General features: G+C 40.7%; 5 protein-coding genes across 5 annotated transcripts; 3 read left to right on the top strand and 2 right to left on the bottom strand.

Annotated features, from left to right (window-relative positions):
- The first annotated feature begins 4,640 nt into the window (after positions 1-4,640).
- On the top strand, positions 4,641-5,151 carry LOC116805054. The gene has a single exon (XM_032734844.1). It carries the CDS (start codon positions 4,661-4,663, stop codon positions 5,033-5,035), a length of 375 nt encoding a protein of 124 aa, XP_032590735.1. The 5' UTR covers positions 4,641-4,660; the 3' UTR covers positions 5,036-5,151.
- Positions 5,152-8,978: 3,827 nt separating this feature from the next.
- On the top strand, positions 8,979-9,847 carry LOC6560178. The gene is made up of 4 exons (XM_032734761.1): positions 8,979-9,124; positions 9,185-9,313; positions 9,395-9,520; positions 9,613-9,847. The coding sequence occupies exons 1-4, from the start codon at positions 9,061-9,063 to the stop codon at positions 9,816-9,818; spliced, it is 525 nt and encodes a 174-aa protein (XP_032590652.1). The 5' UTR covers positions 8,979-9,060; the 3' UTR covers positions 9,819-9,847.
- A 6,349-nt stretch (positions 9,848-16,196) lies between these two features.
- On the bottom strand, positions 16,197-18,182 carry LOC6559033 (cytosol aminopeptidase). Its single transcript, XM_001985797.2, has one exon. The coding sequence runs from the start codon at positions 18,043-18,045 to the stop codon at positions 16,381-16,383; it is 1,665 nt and encodes a 554-aa protein (XP_001985833.1). The 5' UTR covers positions 18,046-18,182; the 3' UTR covers positions 16,197-16,380.
- A 219-nt stretch (positions 18,183-18,401) lies between these two features.
- Positions 18,402-21,451, bottom strand: LOC6559134 (pre-mRNA-splicing factor syf1 homolog). Its single transcript, XM_001985796.2, has 4 exons — positions 21,333-21,451; positions 20,766-21,278; positions 19,177-20,694; positions 18,402-19,105 (listed from the first exon to the last, which is right to left on the bottom strand). Exons 1-4 carry the CDS (start codon positions 21,378-21,380, stop codon positions 18,509-18,511), a joined length of 2,676 nt encoding a protein of 891 aa, XP_001985832.1. The 5' UTR covers positions 21,381-21,451; the 3' UTR covers positions 18,402-18,508.
- Positions 21,452-21,670: 219 nt separating this feature from the next.
- On the top strand, positions 21,671-22,622 carry LOC6559133. Its single transcript, XM_001985795.3, has one exon. The coding sequence runs from the start codon at positions 21,815-21,817 to the stop codon at positions 22,379-22,381; it is 567 nt and encodes a 188-aa protein (XP_001985831.1). The 5' UTR covers positions 21,671-21,814; the 3' UTR covers positions 22,382-22,622.
- Positions 22,623-22,637: the final 15 nt, after the last annotated feature.

The raw sequence follows: 22,637 nt of genomic DNA, 5'->3' as shown, positions 1-22,637 counted from the left end.
TCTAACTTAATTTATCAACAAAAAAATATATTTTCAGTCAAACCAAATACAAAAAGAAGTAATTGAAATAGTTGGGAGAGCGAGAGAGATTGATGATCATGAATAAACATATATAAAGAACTTGAAAGTATTTTAATTTTTGTGTAACATTATTATTCAGGAATATATGTTTCCGACACCCTTTATTATGAAAATTTTAAAGGGTATATAAATTGACCGCCGGGCACTAAAAAGACAGCTTTCAGTCTGTTTTTATTCTTTCTTTTTTTTTTTTGTTGGTATGGGGAGCCCAGGCATGTAAAATATATTGAATTGTCATTGAATGGCGCGTTGCCATAAATAAGCAAAGGCTAATGGTGCGCGGGTCGTGCAATTTTTGTGATTTAGTGCGTTTAAAAAATGAGTAACTGGAGAGGCAGCATCAGCAGCAGTCGCAGCAGCAGTCGCAGTCGCAGTCGCCGGAACAGAAGCCACGCAACTTGGCCATATATCAATGGATTACTTTAAAATACCATCGAAATGGCCGCCACAAAAAACAGTCGACAGTCGCAAGACGAAAATCTAAAATCGAAAATTTCTGTCTCAGATTCTGTCACGCTCTTAACTAATAACAGAAATAATCATCATAAATCCATAAAAGAAAATCTCATTAATCCCCCACACTCACACACAAAAACACAGCTGGGCAAAGGATGGGTGACAGTTTTTTGATGTTTTTAAGACATAAGAGGGAAAAATCGAAAGGCAGCACACGACACACGTATAAGTCTTATAAGCTTCTTCATTCCCTGCCGCCCACTTCACATTCAAATTACTACACATTATATAATATCCTTCAGGCTCTTAACACACACACACAGACAACCAGCTCCGAATTGACACGTTCGGTGGGTGAACGTGGCATGCATGTTGGCACAATACTGTGGCGGCAGCCTTGGGCTCACAGCTGAAGCTGACGCTGAAGCTGAAACTGAAGTTGGAGTAGACGACGAGGAGTCGTGTGGCAAAGTGGAGAAGTTACAAGGAAAAAGCCATCGACGCTTGACGGTCGTTTGCCTGGACGCTGACTCGGTAGTTGATTAAGAAGACATCATTTTAAGTTTAAATACACATCAAATGGTATTTTGAGGTCTGACAGACGAACTCTTACAGTAGCCGACAGAAAAATTCTAACGAAAAGTGCTTAACAAAAGGGGTACCTTTTGGAATGTATACTTAATAATATAATTTCTTAAAAACAGAAATGACTTGAGTCAGAAAAGTGCAGAGTTAGAGCTTAAAATGTACACTTAGTAATACAATTGCAAATCGCTTAGACAACTTTATTTAAAGTCGTATCACTGCCACAAATCATAGTTATTTTAATTGACTTATTAGTTTTTAGTTTATTTAATATATTTTTATACACATTTTCGATGACTCTCTTAAGCCTGTTACTTGAAAGTAATATTATTTCTTCAAGTTGCTTAAAATATTATCAGCAACACAGCACAGATACTATATTTTTTAAATAATTTGATGCCTTTCTATTTATTATTTATATTTATTTAAGCAACAGAAGGAATTGCAACAAAGCACCGCGCTTAACTCGCAAATATAACTTGAGTTCCAAATTTCATAAAATTTTCATTTATTTTGTGTTTTTGTTTTTGGGGCGCTGAGCGTCAAAAGTTGAAAGAAGCCTGACAAGTTTTTTGAGGAGTACGCCACGTAGCATAACTTGCGCACACAACTGTACTTTCACACACAATTTCAAGTTGTAATCAGTGCTCATTACTATACAAGACACGTTTTCAGATTTCGCGTGATTATGCGCCACGGCTCAGCAACGGCAACGGCAACGGCAGCGGCATGGAGGAGGGGAGAAGGGGCAGTGAAACAAAAACGCACCACAGAGTCAAAAAATTAAACTTGAAAATAACTTAAAAAGCTACATGTTGTGTATCTAGCAGATCGAGTGTACTATACATATATATATATATATATATGTATGTATGTTTACCAGGCCAGAGTCCTTTTAACTATTCAGCCTGATGCCATAATGCTTATTGTTGTCATTTACAAGGCACAGACCTTCAGTGGTAAGTAAGTAAGTAAGGGGCGTGGTGAGTGTTGGTGGTGGGCGAAAAGTTTACGCGTTGGCGAAAAATATGCAAATTATAATGAAAAACTTGACACTTTACATGCAAAAGGAACAGCGTCGAGACGCGAATTGTGGGCGTGGCACCGCGGTTTTGGGCCATGGCCGATACGAATCTCAACAGTGGCGGCAGCAGCCGATTAAGCCAGCCAAATGAAGCGCTCGCAATGCCTGCGCATTTTAATTAAGCACCCAGCCAAATAAGTATACGACAGCGAGTACGAATACTCAGCAGAGACAGCGATGTTCCACCGATTTCTTCTACTCTGTTCTTGTTCAAAGTGGACATCCAAAAAGCATATTATTTAGGCAACTAATTTGTTTTGAGCGAGCCGTGGAAGAATCTCATTTTGTATTAAGTATTTTTAAATGAAATTAAATCAACTTCCTGTCACCAATATAAGTATCTACTTATCCTATACATCAGGATATCCTGTCTCGGGGTATCTCATAGTCTGCCAGCCTTACCTAAGTCATTCTTGTTATTGTTGTTAGCATTGTGAGCCCATGTAATCACATACCTAGCTGTGAAAACTGGCACCAAACTTACCACAACGACACAAAGCAATGGAAAGTTCACGTTCCTTAAGCCAAAAACGCCGCTGAATTTGCATAAGGATAGCTGCAATCTCAGCAGCTCAAATGCAACCGAGTTTTACGGCCGACATCAAAACATTGAAAGTCACCAAGTATCCCGAGAAAATCTTTGAGCACAATCAAAAGTTCTTCGAGTTGGGTTACACTGATCTACATAACATCCTTTGTACCAACTTAATTAACAGAAGTGGCTAAGTTTTGTCTTTGACTAACCGTCTTACAATTTCCATATATTCCAAGTGTTGAAATTTTGAAATACCTGAAGTGGCTAACAAATTCATATTTCACTGGACAATGGGTGATATATGAAGAACATCGTAGGAAAATAGAAAAAATTGAGGAAACATATCAGCTTCGCAGAAATATAAACTATTTTTGTGCTATTTATGCCTGAAAAATGTTTTAATGCTTTTCCACAAAATTAACTTAAGGTTGCTAATCATTTTGTACACTTTTATGTCTTGGAAACATTTTTAATTTTGCACAAATTTGTTGATGGTAAAACTTTTGAAACGATTGCCCATTTAATTATATGGCTGAAAAAATAATAATACGAGTATTTATCCAATCGTATAGTAGGCGATAACAATAGCGTAATTTCCTTAAGTAGAACGACACTTAACAGTGCTTTCAACTTGAACCTCAACGGAACCCACAGAACTGATTGCAGCAAACTTTCAACAATTTCTTTCAACACCCCCTCACACACACACCAACACACACACACACACAACAAAGTTATACAAATTATGGCGGAAAATTACCTTAACGAAAGAGCTTCCGCAACTGTATAACCTTTTCTGCACAACTGTACCGAGGTCAGTTATGTGGTGTACGGTCAAAGTTGGTGTGGTGGCAAGGGTAGCAGTGCCAGTGTATTTTTGGTTAGGCTGGTTGGCTGACTGACTCTGCTGCTGCTGCTGCCACCTCTACCCAAAAACAAAAGCAATTAGATGACATCGGCGACGTTGCCATTTATTTGGCTCTGATTCGGATTTTGTGCGAGTCTCGCACGCAGAAGAGACCCACTAAAAACTTTTACACCGACGCGATTTTCTTTACTCAAACTATAAATTTACAAGCCGCAATGGTGACGCCGCCAGCGTACCGTTATGTGCGCCATCTTTGTTGGGTTGCGTATATATATATATATATATATATATATATGTGTGTATGTGTGTGTGTGTGTGTGTGTTTGTGCTTGTGTCAGTGTATTAAAAAGCATTCAAGTGAACCTGCGCCGTGTTTCGTGTTTCTCGCAGAGCTGACAATTTTCCGGTGCTTCAACGTTTATTTTGTTGTTGTTTTACAGGATTTTTATTGCCATTTTTCGCTTGCTTTTGTTGTTGTTGTTGTTAGTTTTAAAAACTTTACTTTGTGGGTGGGCACGGGCTGATTGTCGAGGTTTAACGTTTCTGGGATAGTGTTGAGCATTTATCTCAACGCCCTCAAAGTTAAGCAGCAGCAGCAACAAAAGCAACAACAATGACAATGACAACAAAGCGCTTGGATTTTAAGTGAGAAATAAGTTTAATGATCGAAATAATTCAATGTGTGTTAGTGTTTTTGGCTTAAACTGCCTTACGCCTGATCCAAACTGGGTCGACTTTCAGTTTCCAACTGGCTTATCCTATCGTGTGTGTGATGGCGTATCTAAGCATCGCACTGAAATCTTCTTGACTATTCTCATTACATCAGCTTTGCGGCTATTCTCAACTATGATTACTGCAAAGTTTTAACGACGGCAGCATTAGGAATGTCATCAAATGGATATAATTTGTTTTACCTTCGAGGAAGCCTCTAAACATTCTCTGATACAGTCAGAAAACAATTCAAATCTGAGCAGGTTTTGCTTACAAATTGTTAGTTGAGTCAAAATTCTATGTCTTATTTATAGGTATTCTACGAAGAAAATTAAAAAAAATGCTTTCCAGCTTGGCGTTCATTTCAGCCAAGCTGAGGCAAGCAAATAGTGTCCATGGATCAAAAAGATTAGCGCACTGCAAGAAGAAGCAAGACGATAAGAAGGTCTGCCGCTTGGGACCGAAACCGTTAAATAATCGCCAACCTGCCGATGGATATGCCCCCACTCGTCTCTCAACGAACACGTTCAAACTGCCGCCGTTTATCAAGTCCAAAGTGTTTCGGCCCATGGCGAAAAGGGAGATACTCGGCCCGAAGGCTGGCAAATGTGAGCGTTACAAGAATCCGGAATACTACAGCTATCATCGCTACTCGTTCTACGACTTGGTAAATGCAAGCAATGAGCTCAAGGCCTGCATCAAGTGCTGCAAATAATATTAGAGCCAACAAAATTAATTGAAATTAAGATCGGATTGTGCGTTAGATGAACCAAAAATAAGCAAGCAGCGTAGATTGAATAATGTAATATTTTATCAAATAAACGATCTTTGGACTTAAACTCTTGTACAACAAACTTCTTTCTTTCAGGGAAGCGGAACCCAATTTCGGATCGGGTTCTCGTTCTAATTCTGATGCTGGTATGATCTCAGTTTCAGTTGAATTCACTTTCATAATATCAACGAATGTCGAATGTTCGTTTCTGATACTGGTTCTAAATTCAGTTGGTTAATTTCATTCTGATTTTATTGCGTGATATTCGAAAGTTTACCAAGACAATCTTCTGTTGTAATATATCCTAGATACAGTTTTGTAGATATCAAGATATTCTCAAGTTTACCAAGACAATCTTCAATTATACCATACCAAGACCATACTATACTCTTGGAGTATAGCCTATAAACAGTTTTGCAGATATCAAGATATTCTCAAGTTTACCAAGATAATCTTCTGTTATAGTATACCCTAGATACTCTCAGTGGGTGATATTTGTAAGATGTTGCAAACAAAGCGCTACATTATTGACACACTTAAGTCCCTCGCATTATGCCACTAATCGTATTAGTTGGTCGTTAGTTAGGCGCTGCTTGTGCTATCAGCGCCAAATGCGATTTCCGCACAATGAGCCGTTTGGCCTGCCACTTCACCCCCATCACGGGTCCGCTTACGCCAGCGCTCCACTCGCTCCACTCGCTCGACTTGCACAGCGTTTCCGGTTTACGTGCGCCATTTTTCGAACAGGTGACATAATGACCCGCCTCTGGACGTGCAGCGGCGACACGTAATTAGAGGGACGCGACGCGGCAACTTTGTAATTTAGCAAATCGGTTTAGCTGTCGCCAAAGACTAGTTCCCCTCAGTTTGCCAGCCAACAACCAACAGCCAGCTCCAACACCAACACCAAAAAACATGCAGCTGACTTTATTAAAATTACAAGCCAGTCGACATATACCAAACACTTTAAAAAGTCTGCTACGGTGCACTGTGCGAAAATGTGGCCATCGTTCATAAATAGAGTAGCAGCAAAATGAAATAACTGCGTAAGATTCACGTTTAACACACTTTTACGCGCAGTGTATGTAATGTAGTGCCTAAGCTGCTTTTGTGTGCAGCGGAAACTGGCACATAATTGAAAACCATTGACAGCTGATGTGTAGGTCATGCCAAGGTCTGTTTCCTAAGTTGCCTAAGCCCCAATGACTTCTCTAGTTGGGACTGCCCCCACCCCCCCTATACACCGACCTCCTCGCCACAATTTATCAATTTTAATCGCATGCAAATTTTATGCAGGCTCGCCATTAGCCAAGAAGCCGAAGGAAGACCCGAGAGCAACATTTGTGTGTTGAGCCCAGTTATGTTGCTCATATGCCAACTGGCTGTTAGTTTTGTTAACAACTTTTGCATCCCAAACTTGTGCTAATCACCCCCCTTCCAACAGTTATCCCCTTTCAGTTCGCTGTTAAGCTTTGGTCGCGACATTTGCATTTTGGTGACATAATTTTTGGTGTATTGTCGTTCCGTTGGAGTCAAAGTGGAACCGTATGCAAGAAACATGGCCAGAAAACAAAAAAAAAAAGACGCAAAAAATTTTGCATTTGCATAATTAATGAGCTGAATGGAGCCTGGTGAAGCCTGTGCCGAAATTCTGTTAGTTTTATGAATCCTAAAATAGAGAGATTAGAACTGCTAAGCACCAGCAAGTCAGCGCTCTTCTAGATTGAATATTTTGGCAAGCTTAACTGCCTGAAACAATAACAGCATTAATCATGAATTCTAACATTAGCTTAAGCTCTAATTTACGGAATTTATATTATGATTGTGAAACAGAGGAAAAGCTACCAGGCCTATGATAACATTATGGAACATTAATAATCGTAGATAAGCACAGCCAATTCAATTAACCACAAGTCCCGAAGCTGTATTCAATGTTAATTCTTAACAAGTTTTAATAAGAAAGATGGTGGATATATATATATATATATATTTATATATATATTATGGGGTTGGAGTTGCTTTCTTCTGACTGTTTATGTTTTGTTGTGAACAAGTATCTTATAAAACTATTATAGCCTCTTGCCATAAAATCAACTGCAGAGTAGATTTCCAATTCAATTCTTAATCGTTCAATATTTACACTATTTATTTATTTATTAAAATTTTCCACAAGCAGCAGCATTTTTGCTAAGGTAAGTTTTGACTTCTTGTTGCCCTTGTCACGGTTCAATTATTTGGATTTGGCTTCTTTATGTTAGCTTGAAATGCCTGACTAACGCTAATTTCCGTTGCCATTATTTTTTCTCTTGTATTTTTCGCCTCAAGCTAATGACGTTCGTGTCAATAAAAATGATCAATCATTGGGCAAAAAAAAAAGGGGGATTGAGGCTGCAATCCTCACAAAATGATGATGATGGAAATAGCTGGCTGAGGTGGCCTTTTGTGATGTGTTTCGCGACTTGTGACTGGAGTATAAAATGAATCGTAGATTCTTTATAAATACAAAAGGTAACACAAGTTGTCAAAATGTGTTGATCGATGTATGTGTGCATTTATGTTGTTTAAGTACGTGGCTTAAAGCAAATTGCAACTAAACATTGCCAAACAAAATCAACTCGTACAAAAAGCAATACAAAGTTTTGGGGGCACGTAGCTGGCTGGCAGCTGTGGCAAAAGTTCTAAACACACATACAACACCGCAAAATTACGAATAAATTCTAATTGTTTTGAACAATTAAAAATTAAATTTTCGAGAAAAAAAAAAACAAAAAAAAAAACAACAAAAAACAAGCCAAGTGAAATATACGTGAAGAGCGATAGGAAAAATTTAACTTTTATTCAATTTGCACAACTGTTCAAATACGTGAGTGTATTCGTGAGTTTTCTCAGTAAGTACATGAGTTTTTGAGTGTTTGTGTATGTGTGTGTGTGTGTTGGCTATCCAAATGCCGCTGCTGCTAAATAAATGAAATTAGACAACTTTTATTCATTCGTTTGACATTTTTATTTGTTTTCAAACTCATTTCGTGCAAGAGGCACGAGGGCAACTCCGACAACCGGACAATTAACAACAAATACAATTTGCCGACTTTAGTTTAGCAACATTTTTAGCAACTGTTATTTAATTGTTTGTCAGGCATCTCTACTGCGCCTTTGCCTCCTGGAAATTTAATTAAACACAAATTGCATAAGGGGATTTTGAAGGCCTCGTTTCCCTGCCTCCTTTTTTTTTGGCAACTTGTTTCGGTGTTTTCGCAAAGTTTTCGCAGCATTTTAAAATTCATTTAAATTGTATCGCACTTTCTTTTATTTTCCCATTGACAAGTTGGCTGATAAGGTCATTGATTGCCATCAAACGAATGACTCGGAAACTACATAAAAATGTTAGCTCAATAATGTCATTTTTCAATTAGAATAATTATTCTTGGAGTTATTCGATTTGCCACAAAAGAAAAGATATCATATGCAGTCAATATTCAGATATAAATATTATTTTTATCAGATCTCAAGCAGCTAAAAATTAAATAAATTATTCAAAAAGCAAAAGCGCATGTTAACAACATAATTTATCAATATGCCAATCTATAATTTAAATATAAAACTAAAAGAAATATTTATAAACCAGTCTTTAAAGCAAACCCAGAACTTTATTACTCAGTTCTCGCATGTGCAAAAATAAATAAAAATGTAATTTACAAATAAAAAAAAAGAAAACACTCTCACATTAAACACTCGAACTTTTTAACAACCAATAAAAAAAATCTCAATGGTACTCAAAGGTAAATGATAAGATTGACTATCGTCAGGTTATTGAATGCGCCGCCAATATCACTTTGTGTGTGGCAGTGGCAACAGCAGCGCTTGTCCCAAAAAAAAAATCAGAAGAAGAAGAGGAGAAAATACATAAAATTTATAGATATATAAGTTATCTGTGAAAAGTTATCAATATAGGAAGTATCTTATTTGGAATGCTACCGCGGCTGTGTATATTGTTGCTACCGTTACTGCTGTTCAAATTTGTGGAAGCCGAGTGTTGGTGAATTGTGGCAAGTGCATGTAAATGAATATGATTCATTTATACTCAATTCACAGCGCCACAATGCTTTCATTTCACCTGGATAGGACCCTATGCGAACAAGACGAACATTGCCAAGGAAACCTGCGAGGCAAGAGTTGGTGATTTCAATGAGATACCCTGTGAAATGCCATTGGTGGCTACCCGTATGTAGTTGACTTATATATTCATTTATATATTGCTGTACATATATATATATATAAATATTTATATATTGATTTATCTAGTCAATGATACGGTGCCAGATGCAAAGGCGTTGTGGCAGAACGAGACTTTGAACCGTGATAAATATCTGTGCCAGATGTCGCCCGGTTTATCGTGTGTCAAGTACTCGTACATATTCAAGGGCGGCAGTGAGTATTATCTTATTTGTTATACCCTGCACCAACTTGGCATGTGTGCAACTTAACTGAGATTCAGTTTCTTTCTGCTTTCTGCTTTCTAGTTCAAAACATAACTTATATGTGCGCCAAGGTGAACAGCACAAATGGCTGCTACCGGCAAAAGCATTCGACGGGCATGCAGGTTGAGGCCTGTGTTTGCACCTCCAAGCTGGGTCTGATACCCTGTAATAATAGCCCAACAACGAATGCTCAACAATCTCTGGGCTTGGCCATAGCACTGCTCAGCGTGTTAATAATTGTTAAATAAACAAAAAAATATATAAATAATGTACTCGATATCTGTCGCACTTCCACACGTTGGCAAGTGCATTGCCCATTTGTTTAGTCAACGTCAATATAGGGGGGTTTGAGTGGGGGAGAGACTCGGCCTTTATATTGTATGTGGTACTTGGTGTGCGACTTCGCTCTTTTTCAATAACCATCTAATTTGACATTTCCGCGCTTTTGATTTTGACAAGTTTGCACAATTTATGGAGGCATTTTATGGGCCATCTATTATTTTTTATGGTTTTTCATTGCTTATGCGTTGACTAAATAAACTGACGTAATTTATTTAGTTGGCCATTAATCAAATGCAACGACAATGACGCTGAGTATGCATTTCATTTAGCATATTATCTAATAAATATATTTTTAGACAACAAATTTTGAGCACATTTCATTAATAAATGTGCTGATTTTAAAGTGTGACCTAAAATGTATTAAAATAAATGATGTATTTTATTTTTGTTGTTTGGTGTTTTAATTAAAACGGCATTGTTTGTGTGTGTTTGATTTTATTTATTTTTTTGTGAAACGTAGTGCAAACGTTGTAGACAACACAAAAAAATCTCAACTCAATAATAACAATAAATAAACAGTAAATCAAGTAACCCGTAAAATATTGTCACAGACAGCAGCGGCATAATAATAGGCTGCCATAGGCAATGTACACCAGGATGAGGTACGAGAGAGGGGTGGGACATGTTGAGGGGTAAAGTGAAGTAGAGACCATGACCAAATAGCAAACAATGCAGGCGATAAACTGAATGCAAGCAATACACTCAAATTGCCGATGGGGCCAATGCGGCGTATGAGCAATGAACACAGCGAACAATTAAAGCATTGGTTGTGGATAGCCATGTGGTGAGTTTGGAGTGTTTGGGGTGTTTGGGGCATGCTACTGGCTAGGGTATGCTACTGCAGATTGGCAGTGTCCAATATCCATTGGGCCAATGCATTCAAATAAACTAATTTTAATTCCATGCACTTCGGTCCGGGCACGCAGTGCAGCTCAATTGCGACGCAAATTGTTATTAAAGCATCGACATTGATCGGATTGGGGTGGGGAAGGGTAGGAGGGGGAGGAGGGGGACTCTGCTTCAGTTATTTGCTGTCCGAGACAGACGATGAAATGTATTTGTGCATAAACTTATATTTATTTAATTTATTAAATTACTTTTCATATTTTTATTGACATTCTGAAGCAGCAGCCAAAGCGAAAAAAATCTCCTTTAATTGGCCAATTGGGCATATTATGCCGTTATGTGAACGTTAACACAATATTTGTTGCAGTGCATTTGGTGTTTGTATTTCTTGCGAACAACAAACAGCAAGCAGAAATAAAATAAACTGCAAAATACAATAATCAGAATACTCTTAATTTATTTATTCAAATTCTTGTTGATGGCTTTGAATTTGTTTTAAAACGCTTTTCCAATATTTACTTTGCCTGAAAGCAAGGTATACAAATCAAATGGTAAGCCAAGCATTGATATTTTTTTAAAAATTCTTCATTTTAAATGTTAAAATAAATATACAAAAATTATACTATTTGATTAGCGATTAGAGAAACTATCAAAATTTAACATACTTTCAAATGCCCAAGAAGAAAGATGTGAGAACATTGGAGTCGGACCTGGAATAGTGGAGATGGTGGGCGTGATCAGGAAATCTTAATGCCGATCTATAAATTATATATTCTTATACCGGCATCAGATTATATAAATATGCATAAGCAGCGAATGCAATTGAACTGGCCAAGAGGTGACTGCTTTAATTTTCAGTTTTACTCATGCAAAGCCAATTTGTTCAATATATATACAAATAAATATATTTGCCAATACATGCGACATGCATAAGCTGAATATACCAATCTGGCTGTCTGTTTTTGGGCTTATCTTAAAACACCCACTCAATCCCAAGCTGACATTTTTGGGGGTGTGTTGTGTGAAAAATAAACAGTAATTTGTTGTAGTATTTGTAGAATTCATGGCTATGGCTTCTAATAATATGCCTAGTTTATCCACTGCCCCTAACCAAATTGTTGTTGTTGCTGCTGCTGCTTTGGCTATTTGTTCGGTATTGGCCTAGACGGTTTTATGTACATTTAGATAGCAGCGAACGCGTCGTATGCGTTATATACGAGTATAGTATAGATGTGCACATAATTTACGTGTCTGCGCCACTCTCACATATTTAACAAGCAACAACAAACACAATAACAAACCAGTGTCGATGATAAATAAATTTGATTAGCATTCGCATCAAATTTCAGCCAAAAAGCGTCAGTTAGGCGGATAGGTAAATGAATGCATATGAACTGAGATGATTAAGAGATGATCAAAGAGCAAAGATCTTAGGCACATCAAAGATTACATTCCCTTGTAAAACGGAGTCCGAATAATAGAAAATAATAGATCATGGTCTTAAATTCAAAAGTGAACAAAAGAATATGGCAATTAAATATGAACAAAACCAAATCTGAAAAAGCTAAGATTTAAAATGCACGAAGTAATGAGTAGAGGTCAGCTTTGAATACACACATTCATCACATAACCAGTGTATTCATACATATTTGATCACAAGCTCAATTATTCATTCGATGTTTTTGCTTCAATTTGAAAATGAACTAAATTTGGACCGCTGCCGTTTTGTATTTATTTTTTGAAATGACACAAAAAGCCAATGGCAAAAGCAGAACGGATGGAAAACCACAAAAACCGCAACGAATTTAGCACGACGCTCGACCGGACCTAGTCCGAGCTGCATTTGAATGCATTTGAACGCTGGACAATCTAAAACAAAATGGCGACTCGCTGACCAGTGAAGTGTGACAGGCCAAAACAAAAACAGTCGAAAAGAATGTGCCCAAAAATTAAGCATACGCCGAGTGGGTGACAAACGCAAAAAAAAAAAAACAACAAACAAAGAAGAGAAGAGAAATCGGCATTCAATCGCATATCCTATAATATTTGTGAGTGTATGTGTGGGTGTTTGTATTTGGAGCAATGCGAAGCAATATGCAAATGAAACCCACCGCAGCGCTACTCTGCCATTAATTGGCAATTTATAGCAGAGCTAAAACCACATCAGGCACACCCCCATCAGCATCAGCCCCCTCGCAGCTATTCGCTTTGGCCATTTTCACGTGCGCGCTCAAGTGAAAATTATCATTTCCAGCAACTGAATCTCTCATACAGCCACAAAACAAGGCAAGAGCCAATGCTATAAAAATGTACACAGAAAGCGACAATCAACTAAATACAAAAAGAACAAAAAAATGAGAAAGAAGTCGCCAAACTTTAGCCGGGAACAAACCGTCCATGACGACCGCAGAAGGCGACACCCCAAAATAGCTCCAACAAATACAAAAAAAAATAAAATAGACATGAAAGGACAACGTTTTTAATGCACTTGACGAATATTAAACACTCTTCTTAAATCATTGACCAGAGAGAATGCAGCCTTTGAATATATGAACCACTCAGAAGATCTCAATACAAGTTCAAAAACTTAAATTTGTTTTCGCTGGTCAAGTGCTGATTGTCGTCGGATTCCGAATATATCTGAGTATAAATAAAAGCAAAATAATAGAAGTAATCAATCAATAAATAACTAAGTTTGAAAAGCGAAACGAAACTGCCATGAAATGAAATTGTGCATCAAAATAAGAGGAGTTATTGCAAATATTAAAATGCCAATAATAATTCATATTTATATATATAAAAACAGACACCTATAATAGTAATTAAACTGATAAGGACATAAAACTGAACTAGCCTATAATAATAAAATATTTAGAAAAAAAAAATGACAGTTCATAAATATTATTACAGAACTAAGAAATGTAATTGACTGTTCCCTTAGACAATTTTTTTATTTTTGAGACTTTAAAACTTTATTAAGGTTAACAAAAGAACCAATAAAATAGGAGTAGACTTCAGATAAAGAGTATAATACACCCGTCCGGCAATTTATCGCATTTTGCTGTGGTCGGCATTAGTTACGCTGAATTTTATCACAATTGCAATTCTTTCTAGACACGGTCCCCAATGCCGCCAAAAATGATTTTTTTTTTTTTTTTTTTGTGTTGTTGGGCTGCAGCCAAGCCAAGAAGGTGGCTGCAAAATGCGCATGATGATGAAGATGGTAATATAAAAATGGGTGTGGCAGTGGGAGTGGAAATAGGAATGAAAATAGCCGCTGCCTTGGCAACTGACCGAACGTCCAGCGTCGCTAATTTCCACGTTTCGGTCTCCTATATATGTATAGAATCATAATTCGGTCTGATTTTTGGTCTTTGTTGCCGCTGTAAATGATTAACGCCGCGGGGGTCGCTTTTGCCAGGAGGCGTGGCATGCGACCGAATAGCCATTTAACTTTTAGCCGTTAACACAGCCTTCAGCAACAGCCTCAGCCGCAGTCGCAGTCGCATCAACTTCAGCTTTTGGCTGGTTGACTTTTGGCATTCGACTGGTCTCTTTAAGCGCACAACTTGAAATTCTCAGAAAAATGAAAATTAAATCACAAAAATATGATAAAAACGAATTTCATATTCTTGAAGCCTGATTGCTCATTAGCAAATTCATTTGGCTGCACTCCAGCACTCGAGCGCTTAACACCCCCACTCCATCCGCACCTCAGCCCAAGATGGAACCCTAACTGATAACTCAAAAGCATTTGCACCGCCGCATTAAGTGCGCATAGGGAACAGTTGGCGGTTCAACTTAAAGTAACCAACCAATAAATACTCTATAATCATTAAAAAAAAAGTATTAGACACTATTTATTTACTTATTTAAATTAAAATATAAAATCTTCCAACACAAAAAATCCCATTAGCAAAAATAATATTATTCTTAAAGTTAAGAATTGATTAAAAACCGGAATATCCTTGAATATATTAAGTTTGACAAATTATGGATTGTGAAATTTGATTTTAATTAGAAACATATCGGAAAGATATCAATATCCCACTCATCCCACTCAAGCATTCTAGCCAAGCAATCGTCAGCAGTTCTTTGCAAATTTAATACATTTGCTGCAAGACCCCTCTCACTCACAAGTTGCCAACTTCATCAGCAATTTGGGAAACTATTCGCTTATGTAGTGTATTCGGCAAATTGGAAAATGCAAAAATGCTTCAAAATTATCATTTTGTTGGCCTAATGACTTGTGCAAAATGTAGCGGTGTTGAGAGATACTTGGTTTAAGTTGCTCAACTCAGTTCAGCTCAGTTCAGTTCAGCTCAGCTGAGCTTAACTTGGCTTAGCAGCTGCATAATGCTTAAGCTGGAGTGTGTGCTGCTTAATAAGAAATTCGCCCAGTTGCCAACTTGGCGGAGCTGGGCGCCAAATGTTTGCTTAATTGTCAAAATTTATGTTGCTGATTCTGCTGCTGGTGAGGCTGTTGCTGCAGGGGAAACTATCCCAAAGACCGCAAAGTCACCAAGGGTGAGCATAACGGTTCATGATGAGGGATGAGCATTAACCCAGTTAACCCATTAAAGCCGTGTCATAAATTCAAAGCCCACAGCACAACAACAACAACAAAAACAAGAAGAACAACAACAACAACGTTTGCTTTGTGGCTTTTTGTGGCCAGGCTTGGCACCGTTTTTCGACTCATTAAAGCCAACTTTACGCAATTAGCCTAATAAGCCGCCCCGAAGTAGGCTACAAAAAGCAGCAGACAGCAAGAGAATGAAGCTGAAACGGTCCCCTCACAATTTTACAAACACTTTTGGGCGCATTTCGCATTTTTCGCTCAATTAAATTAATTAAATGACAGCTCAAATATGCAACGAGCAGCTCCTGATGAAGAGATGACCCCTCACTGATGGTTGTACACTAAATAATTGGTCCTAAATATAGAATGAACCAGCAACAACATAAGCCCAGATAGAGAGACACAAATTAACGGACATAATTCAGTTGCCACAAAGACCCTTTCTTATTATTAAGCCAAAGCCAAATACGTATTTCAACCTGAAACCGGACAAGGCGTGACAAATACCCAAGATTTGATGACTCAGTCAATTTATATAGTATAATACTTGCTGTAGCTTATCTGACAAAAAAAAAAAAAACAAAAACTTATTTCCAGGAGTGAAATATGTGAAAAACTATTCTGATGCATTTGAGATTAACTAAAAAAAAAGGTTTTTCGGGTTTGCTGTCCAACCTGAAATATGATCGGTTCATCAGCTTGAAAGCCTCTTCATTTAGAACTTATATATCATATTAACTGGGTCCTTTCCAGGTTTAATTACAAACGGTTTAATTACAAACCAGAAATAGCAGAAAAAGAAACGAATTCCCACAGATTCCATACCTTTGAAGATAATATCCCACAAAATATGATATCTTGAAGATATTTTCTTTTTTAAAGATTTTATTGATTCTACTCGTAAGTCATGATCTCATCGGAATTCAGACTGTTGCAACATATATTTACCCATGTGTCTGTGGTTTCTGACATGCATCTGGATAAACAATTAAAATTTTGAAAACATTAAAGGGGAAAACAATGAAAATGAAAGACAACAACTACTTGTTGTCCGGACAGGCCATCTGATAAAGGAACTGAATGACGGTGCGTGTGGGACGCCCAGTCATGCGATCCTTTAGTAAATACGGCAATGGATTGTATCTGGTCAGCATGCCCACATTCCGTATATCGAGGTGAGCCCAATCCACGCACGGCACCAGTTCGTGCAAAATGGCAGCTGCAATGCAACTGGAAGCGGGGCCCTTTCCGCGATTGCTAATGTCATAGGTCAAGCTGGGCGTGACCAGCTGCTTGAAGTAATTCCACAGAGGCAAACGCCACAGACGATCCCCCGTCAAGGAGCCAGCCTTGGAGAACTGCTTGTAAACAAAGTTCGAATTGCTAAAAATGCCGGCAGCGCTGCCGCCAAGGCCACAGCAGACGCCATAGCCCAAGGTGGCAATATCCACAACAAGGCGAGGCTTATAATTCGCCTGAGCGTAGAGCAATGGATCGGCCATGACGACAACGCCCGCCTTGCTCACATCCTTGATGCCCAGTGTCTTGCCATTGAGTAGGGTGACAACATCGCCCGGCTTGACCGCCATGCCCGATGGCATATTCTCGCAGAGCGGCAGCACAGCCGAAATATTCAACGGTAACGATAATGCGGCCGCTGCACGAATGGTTGCCACACAGACGGCAGCACCGGCCATGCAACCACGATACATGTGCATGCAATTCTTGGGCCGCAAACAGAGACCACCACTATTATAAGTCAATCCCTTGCCCAGCAGCAGAATCGGTTTATCATCCGCTGCCGTGCCACAATAGTTGATCTCCAGCACAACGGGCGGCTCGCAGCTGCCCTTGGCGATCATTAGAAAGGAATTGAGACGATTCTCCTCGATCCAGTCCATCGACCGTACATCGACACTAACGCCACACGGACACAGGGCATCCACTGTGGCCTGCGCAAAGATGGTGGGCGTCATCTGGTTGCCCGGTGAATCCGACAAACGTCTGGCCAGATTCTGTGACTCCGCTTTGAAGAGTCCACGCGTCCAGGCATCCACATCCGGTGAATCATATAGCTCCAGTTTGGGTATAAATGTGCGATCCTTCTTACGGCGATTGCTATTATAACGCCAGATAGCCAGGGCGCTACCTTCGGCCGCCTGTTCCGGATACTCCATGGAGTCCACAAAGATATCTGTGATGCCCTGCAGCTGCAGGGCACGAGCACCAACACCGGCAGCAACGCGAGCATTCTCCATGCCCTCATCAATCATTTCCATGTCATTGAAACCAGCACCCTCTACGCCCACACCCACAACGGCAACGGCCGTAAATTCGGGATCCACATTCAAGAAGACCAACCCCTTGCCCAGCTCACCCTTCATGTTCGTCTCGCGCACCAGCTCGGAGATCTTGCCCTGGGCTCGATCATCGAATTTCTCGCCACTGGATGTCAACTTGGGCTCCCTGTCACCCTCCTTGGTGTACACGCCCACCACAGCGCCCTTGACAACGCTGACATCATCACACTTGATGGCAAACGATCGCATCAACTGGCGACCAATGGCAACCAGAGGCCTAAGGGACCCCACCTGCCCACAGACTGGACTGAAGGACTTCATGGACCGCACTTGCCTGTAGATTAGCTCATTCCTCAGGTGCGTATTCCTCGTCAACACATTCGCAATATACTTGGCCAACATCATTGTGGTTACTCTTCCAGTGTTATTCTGTAGTCTAAGAACTATTTTACTAATGTTCAAGTTTCAATAATATTTGTTCGAAAAGTTGTTGTGATATCAATGTGAATGTGAATATGCCAGGTGTGTGAAGTTCAACTGAATGTCTAAAACACAGCTGACACCGAAAGCGTCGCCAACCAGAGTTGTGGCACGAACACTTTTGCCTCAACTCTTTTTGAAGTTTATAGTTTTTATATGAATACACAATTAACCTAGAGTTTAATCGCTGATTAAAAAGCGCAGACAATTTGTGAACATATTCATTTGTCTCGACAAGCATTTTACTGATCTAAAAGTCAAGCCATGATTAGCAAGATCAATTATTTTGCTGAAGGTTATATAATTTAGTGATTGATAACAAGACATTGAAGCATTATCCTTATCAAGTGCAGAAAATTGCTTGTAAAATTCTTCAATATTATTGGTTCTATTCGTCATCAGAGTCTTGCTGTTTGTTGGGCTTCAAACTGCCAAAGACCTTGGCAGGAATCGCTTTTTGTTCGAAACGCAGCTTCTTCATTACGAGACCCTCATCATCTGTTTTTGTGGCTGTTGCTTCTGCTGCCTGCTCAGTGCCTCCCTCCTGCTCTCCACCATCATCATCATCATCATCGTCCTCATCCTCTTCGTCGCTGTCGCCAATATCAATCTCATCAGGATTAACGACTGTATTTGCCTTGTCCTTGGCCCCACCTTGCGTCTCGCCACGCACAAACATAATATTGGAGGCAGCCTTTTCTGGTGGCTTTTGCTTTTGCTCTGCCACCGCCGCCGCCGCCGCCTGTCGCGCCTTCTCCTCCAACAGACGCATTGCATCCGAGCCAGAACCGGCACCTGCATCGGCAGCAGCACCATTGCCCGTATTGAGAAACTGAGCGGCCATCATATTGACCTGCGTATTGTAGGTGGCCTGCACGGAGCGCTTGATGCGCAGCATTTCACGCATCGTGTCCTCGTTGCCATGACGCACCTCAAACTCCTTCCATGTCTGCCAGAAGTCGGCCGTAATGCGAGGATCACAGACCTGACCAAAAACAAAAGAAGGCATATTAATCCCGGGGCATTAGCAGGTATATGTAATCCACTGCTACTCACCTGCGAGCAATGCGCATAGATGGCCCTGGCGCGATCCACTTCACCCAGTTTGGTCTCCAGCTCCGCAAACTTGACGCACATGTGTCGCATATTCTGTTCCGGCAACGCTTCAATTGCCTTCTCGTAGATCTCTCGAGTGCGTGGCAGTCCATAAATTTCCGCTGCCTTCTTGATGAATATGTTGTACATGTCGAACATCTCCTCTTCCTTGACGGCGCTGGTGGCGCGATCATAGACAGCCATGGCATGCCGGGCGAGGCCATGCTCCTCCTCCAACTTGGCGTAGAGCAAATAGAAATACTTGGCATGCTCCGGTGGACACTGATCCAGGCACTGTTCGAAGAGATCGCGAGCACGCTCCAATTTGGTGCCGCCGTAGCGTTCGAGGAACTTGCTCAGATACGAATTCCAGATGTCATAGACATTTGGCCATTTGAACAAAGCAATGCCCTTCTCATAGGCACGATACGCCTCCTCATAGTAGTTGTGCTCCTCGAGAAACAGTCCGTAATTAATGATTATCTGTGGTGTACAAATCTTGAGGTCAATTATCCGCTCATAGACGGCTTTGCAGGTCTTGAAGGTGCCAAAGGACTCCTCCAGATCAGCGTACATGGACCACACTTTTAGGGATTTATAGAGACGCAGCTGGACCGTTTCCGTCTCATCGTGGTAGGCAACCTTTCGCTTGGGCATCGCCGTGGCCCGCTGCATCAGTTTAAGAGCTGCCTCGAATTGTTGCTGACGCAGCTCCAGCTCGGCCCACTCGCACCACACGGCAGCCAGATGCTCGACTTTAACGTACTCAACTTGGGTGCCCCGTTCGAAGACAACGCGGGCATCCTCCACCTGACCATTCGTCTCATAGAACTTGGCAAACTCCACCCACAATGTGTGCAGTTGACCCACCGCCAGCTTTGGCTGCACCGTCTGCACCGCCTCCGTATACGTATTGATGATCTCCTCGGGTCGATCCTCGTAGAGTTTCACACGTTTGTGCCACTCGTGCACATTGTGCGGATTCTGACGCAGCAGCACACTATTCAGCAGTAGCAGTCGCCGCTCCATGAGATACTCGAAGCGCGATAGACGCAGCTCCACATCGATATCATCCTCTTCGTTGGCCTCCTCATCGTTGGCCACCTGCTCCATGCGTTTGTTCAGCGACAACTCCTCAAACTGAGCGTATTCATCGAAAACTTGTGTGAAATCACGAACCGTTGTCACCGTTTGGATCGCCTCCTCGTAGATGTCGCGGGCACGATCAAATAAACCGGAGCGCACATAATAATCGGCCAGAGAGTTCCACAGATGGCCCAACTGATCCGTGTAACGTCGCAGTCCACCACGTATGATTGCATCCACGTTTAGCGAGTGCACCTTGTGGGGATGCTTCGATATCAGATCGCATAGCTCGTTCCACAGCTGATGATTCGATTTGCCGTGCTTCGACACAAAATGCTCGTTGTCCACAATGTGTGCCAGCTGCTGGGCCGCCTCATCCAGACGTTGTGCCTCCTGCGAAATGATACAAATTATTTACAAATATGTCACAAAGAAGGCTGTATAATATAAAATTCGAATAATACCTGCAAGTAGTCCACATACTCCTCGGCATCCTCAGGGAACAGTTTCAGATAGCGCCTGTAGACCCTCAATGCCGTTTCGGGCATCTCGTAGCGTTTGACGAACTTCAAATACAACGGCCAAATGCGTCCATGCTGTGTAATGGGCAGCGCACGCAATGCACGATCGAAGACGTGACGGGTGCGCGTAATCCGACACTGGGAGCTCATGAATACCCCGTAATCCATCCAGATGCGGGGCATTTTGTGCATGAAAACCAAAGCACGCTCGAAAGTGTTGTTCACCTGCTCGTACATGGGATCTGTGGGTATTTTGCCGCGCACCTGCTTCCTGCGCGTTCGCAAATAGTTGTACCAGATCTTATAACTGCCAGGCAGTTCTTTCAGCGCGCGCTCATATACCAAATTGACGCCATTGTTGGGCGCTTTGGCCTTGTGATCGATGTAGCGCAGCCAATGCTTAACGGAGTACGCATTGCGTAGTATCTCCTCCTCGTACGGCACATCCTCCTCATCCTACACAATACGCATAATTAGACATATGCGTGCATCTAAAGGCCATATACTTACGAAATTCAATTCAACTTGCAGCGTTGGTTTGGTTTTTTCAGTCATCATTGCAAAACAAAAAAAAAATTATAACAAAAGCCGCAAAAACGTTTGCATGCGCGTCCGCGGTCAGCTGTTAATGTGCAGCGTTGCCACCTAACAGCAAATTAACACTGTGCAGCTTCAATTTTGTCATTTAAAACGTAAAACGTACGTTTAAGGTATAAAGACATTGCTAAATTACCACTTCTAAAACAATTACCGTCAATGCAAAATCTGAATATTTGAATGTAAGCACTCCACGCTGGCACTGCTACAACTCTAAAATTACAGTGTTGGATAAGCGGCATAACAGTGCTGATCAACCGCACGCGGCATTATTTTTGGCGGCCACCACAACGCACAAACGAAAAACGCACTGCGAAAAAGGCATTCAACGAAATTAATGTGTTAACAAATTGATCTTGTTAACTAACAAAAACGATTAACAAAAAAGTTTGAAAATGTCCACGGGCGCCGCAAGAGTGTACATACAAGTCGAGAGCGAGGCCGAGCAAGAGCAGCATCTGAAGCAACAGCGCAAAACCTTAAAGCCGCTGCAGGCGACTGCGAACGCCAACGACAAGGAGAATCTAACTGGACTAACGGGACGTGCCTCCATCGTGGATCAGCTCAGTCGCTTAAAGGCCGGCGTCAATCTAGCGCCCAAATATGGCAAACGCAAATGCGTCGATACAGCGGCAGCAACCAATACAGTAACCACCCAAGATGCTGATACCCAAACTGATGCAGAGATTTCTCCTGCCGATAAGCCCATCACAGCCGAGGATTTGACCAGTGAGTGTGAGCCGGGCGAGAACTATTACAAACTGTTGTCAGAGCAGCGACGCGTCGCATTGGAGGAGAGCCTCAACGAGAATCGCCATTTGCACGAACGCATCGAGGGACTGGAGGAGGAAATGGACACAATGCGCAAAGAACTAGACGAGGCGAAGGATCTGGTTGAGGTGCTCAAAGAGATATGCGACGAGGACAACGATGAGCCCGAAGAACCGTTGGCAGCAGATTAGCGGAATTGCTGTTGTAGTTATACACAGAAGCTAATTAACCAATAATAATAATAATTTTAAAATTATATATTTTATTTTTACATTATGCAAGTAGTTGTTAAACGATTTCAATTTTCTTAAATTAATCACCCAATGGACTGGTCTCAATATACGCCAGCAATAAATACATATATTTATATTTACTAATAGGTAAAGCGCCAGTTATGTTCCAATAAAAGTTTTGTTTCTCAATTTCATGTAATTGTGCCTAAATTTA

This window comes from Drosophila grimshawi, unplaced genomic scaffold, assembly GCF_018153295.1.
Source record: "Drosophila grimshawi isolate 15287-2541.00 unplaced genomic scaffold, ASM1815329v1 contig_1367, whole genome shotgun sequence".
NCBI classification, from domain to species: domain Eukaryota; kingdom Metazoa; phylum Arthropoda; class Insecta; order Diptera; family Drosophilidae; genus Drosophila; species Drosophila grimshawi.
The sequence above is the reverse complement of the archived record's forward strand: the minus strand, read 5'-3'. Positions and strand labels throughout refer to the sequence as shown.